At 66.2% G+C, this 3368-nt stretch overlaps 1 protein-coding gene and 1 long non-coding RNA gene across 2 annotated transcripts in view; one reads left to right on the top strand and one right to left on the bottom strand.

Moving 5' to 3' along the window:
• Nucleotides 1-2945, top strand: part of LOC107184508 — a 13700-nt gene extending 10755 nt beyond the window's left edge. The window contains exon 3 of the long non-coding RNA XR_001515357.1: nucleotides 1400-2945. This is a non-coding gene — a long non-coding RNA (uncharacterized LOC107184508). The remainder of the gene's footprint in view (nucleotides 1-1399) is intronic.
• Nucleotides 2946-3028: 83 nt separating this feature from the next.
• The window catches only part of DAGLA (diacylglycerol lipase, alpha), a 33883-nt gene continuing 33543 nt past the window's right edge, over nucleotides 3029-3368 (bottom strand). Inside the window, exon 21 of the mRNA XM_015569810.1 lies at nucleotides 3029-3187. Within this exon, the coding sequence (XP_015425296.1) occupies nucleotides 3029-3187 (159 nt within the window). The remainder of the gene's footprint in view (nucleotides 3188-3368) is intronic.

The following is a 3368-nucleotide window of genomic DNA, read 5'->3' as shown; positions in this document are numbered from 1 at the left end:
CCCCCCCCCCCCACCAGGTAGGGTCACTCTGGACTCAAGGGTCAGGGTAGGAGGGTGCACAGTGTAAGGAAAAGGAGAAGGTCAAGGTGGGGTCAAAGCTTGGCTGGGTCAGTGCCTGGGCCCAACTGCCCCTGGAGGTGGGACCGCCTGGAGGAGCAGCGCCACCTGGTGTGTGGAGCGGGCAGGACGGGACCTGGGGCTGGCAGGAGGCCAAGGTGCCTCCCCTCCGGGTCCTGCAGCTGCTCCCCAGGTCCTACTGTCCCGCAGCCCGGATGGCCGGTTCCCTGGACCCGGCCAGGGACTTTGCACGCGCCCGGGGGAGCCATCAGAAAAGACTTCCAGGGGCCCCTGCGTACCTGGATGGGGTGGGGGAGTGGAGGCCCCGTCCCTTGCCCTAGCTCTCGGCCCTGTGGGGAAGGGGTGGCACCAGCCTGGCCCTGAGCAGCTGACTGTCCCCTCTTTGAGCCCCAGACCCCTCTTCCCGGGGGGTCAGACCGGCCACAGGCACCATCTCACAGGGCAGGGCCCGCCTTCAAACAGGGCTCCAAGCCCTCTGGTCTCTCGGCCGGCCGGCCGCTCAGTGCGGTCCTGGGTCAGGGCTTGGGCAGCAGCGAGGGCCACATGTCCCCCCTCCCCGCCCCCTGCTGGGCAGAGAGGTCACGCAGGCAGCCGGCGTGCTTCTACATCCAGTTTATACACAGTCTATACAATGTACAGAGCCCTGTATATACAGATGTATTTATAGAATAGGCTACATTAATTTCTCTCCTTTGTACAGCAATATTAGTTTGGATCTTTCATACACTAAGTACAAAAAGTCATGGGAGAATGGCACGTGGAGTGCGTGTGCGGGGGGGGGGCTGCTCGCTATCGGTTGCATATGGAGGTCAGCGGTCACCCCCGCCCCGGAGGGAGGTCAGGCCAGCGCACGGCCGGGAGAGCTTGTGCTGCGGGTCTGGGGGGCAGAGTAGGGGGGAAGCTGAGCCGAGCTGGGCTGAGGGGGGTGGCTCAGACCCCCCGAGGGTGATGTGGGAGGAGGGCAGAGCCACGGGGGGGCCACCCGTGGGGGGGGCGGGGTGGGCTGGCCCCGGAGCGTCCAGGGCTGAGTCCAAGTCGGCCCCGGCCCCAAGCCTATGACCCTGTGCGGCAGCCTTGGGGCGGGCAGCCTGTCCCTGATGGCTCAGTCCTGGGCACGGGTGGGCGCCAGGCCCCTTGGAGGCCCCGGCCACCTCGGCGGAGGAGCGGAAAGGCCAGACCGAAAGGCCCCCTGCCATTGGCCAGGGTGCTCCTGGGAATGTTACTCTGACTTCTGATTGGTCTGCTTTTGCACTCGAAGGGCCACTGATTCGTCTTGCTTCTGCGCTGGGCCCAGGCTATGCCAGCAGCGGGCCTTCAGCAGGGCAGGGGCTGGGAGCCTGGCGAGGAGTGGGAGTCACAGAGTGAGGGAGGCCCAGCTCCCCCCAGGTCTCTGTGCCCCTGGGTCAGGGTGGGCAGGGTCGGGGCCAGTCCCGGCCGTGAGCGGGGTCGGGGTCATGGCACAGGCCCAAGGTACCAGCGATCATGGGATGGGGAGCCAAGCGGACGGGAGGCCACGGTGGGGCCGGGGCCGGGTGCGGGGGAGGGTTATGCCTCCGGGGAGACGAAGGCACAGCGATGATGGGTGCCTTGGCACGTGTGTTTTCCAAGTCAGGGGTCTGAGCAGCAGGTGGGACCAGAACAGGTGACGTCCCAAACTGAGCTCACTCTGTGTCCCGGCCGCATCACGGCCACTGGCTGCCTTCTTGGCAGGTGGGGGAAGGGCGGCAGGCAGGCGGGTGGGCACCCCCGCGGCCCCTCCCTCAGGAACGGCACGCGCCCATGCATATGCACCCACGTGCCCCACGCGAGCATGCACAGCCCCCCACTCAGCCTCCGGGAGAAGGCCTGGTCTCCACCTCCCCTGCGTCCTCAACCCGAGGGGAGGAAGCGCTCAAGGGGGGCAGGGGGCTGTGGAGGCCCCAGGCCACGCCAGGCCAGCCCCAGAGCCCCTGACCCAGCAGCCAGCCGGGTGCCACCGGGCCCCACTCTTGGTCCCACTTTCTGTCAACGGGCCAGTGAGGAGGGGCGAGGGGAGTGGAAGTGTTTGGTTTCAGATCCAAGGGCCTGGGCTGCCGAGGCTTGGGGGGCAGTGATGTGGAGGGGCTGCCTGGGACCCTCAAAGGAAGAGGGGTTGGGGGTGCCCCTTCCCCCAGGGCACTAGCTCAGCAGCCCGGGTGGTCCCAGCTGTGCCCTCCATCCTTCGAATGACCAGGACCCCCGGGGTGGAGACGAGCTGGGAGGTAGGAACAGGCGGGCGGGCCTGGGTGTCCAGGACCCATCGACAGAGGGGTCAGCGTGAGGGACATGAGTAGAGGAGGGCCGGTCCTGACCCCACCTCCTCCAGGCCCCTGCCCTGCCCAGAGGGGCCACTGAACACATGACTGAGGAGGCGGGGCTTCCAAGCCCAGGACACACCCTGAGCCCCGCCCAGCAGCTTCTGTAAACATACACAGCACTGCAGGCCCCCGCGGGGGTCACCCAGGGGCTGGCCAGCAGGCACCAGATCTGGGGGGGTGGGGGGTGCGGGGAGGACAGATGCTGGCCTGGACCACAGATGAGAATAGGTGGGGAAGGGCAGCCAGAGGGCAGTGAAGGGAGTCAGGATGCCACTGCCTGTCCTGGAGTAGGGGTGCCAGGAGGCCTGGGGGCGGGGGGGCAGGTGGCAGGGCCCCGGGCTCTTCCCCACTCCTCACCCCTCGCCTGTCTGGAGGGCCCAGCTGCCAGCTGCCTTGGCTCTGGGGGTCCTAGGCTGAGGTAGGGACATGGACCCCCAGCTCAGCAGCTGTGCCCAGGCCTGAGGCTGCACTGGCCCCTAGGGCCTCTCCTCAAAGCTGCCGGGACCTGGGGCAGCCGCCTGGAGCCCTGGGGCATCCAGGTGGCCACACCCTGAGATGTCTAAACACTTCATCCGAAGTCGCTGAGCTGCTCTCCCCTGCCCGGTCCCTTTCCGTCAGGACCCACTGGCGAAGGCTGTCTGGTTCCCACGCTGCTCCTCCTGCTTGGTTTCCCCATGAGTCGCATCTCCAGCGCTCATTGTGGGCTTGGAGATTTTCAGGAGAAGGCCACGCTTTGTGATGCCAACCTTCCCAATCCTGCCCTTCTTGGGAAACTGAGGGAGCAAAATGCCCTTGGGGGAACCTTGGGCTCAGCTGTTCCTTTTAATCCTCAATCATGAAAGGTGTCTGGTCCAAGCCGGTTTGGCCCATTGGATAGAGCGTTGGCCTGCAGACTGAAGGGTCCTGGGTTCAATTCCGGTCAAAGGCCCGTACCTAGGTTGCAGGATAGATCCC

This window comes from Myotis davidii, unplaced genomic scaffold (genome assembly GCF_000327345.1).
Source record: "Myotis davidii unplaced genomic scaffold, ASM32734v1 scaffold826, whole genome shotgun sequence".
Taxonomy (NCBI): Eukaryota; Metazoa; Chordata; class Mammalia; order Chiroptera; family Vespertilionidae; genus Myotis; species Myotis davidii.
The sequence above is the reverse complement of the archived record's forward strand: the minus strand, read 5'-3'. Positions and strand labels throughout refer to the sequence as shown.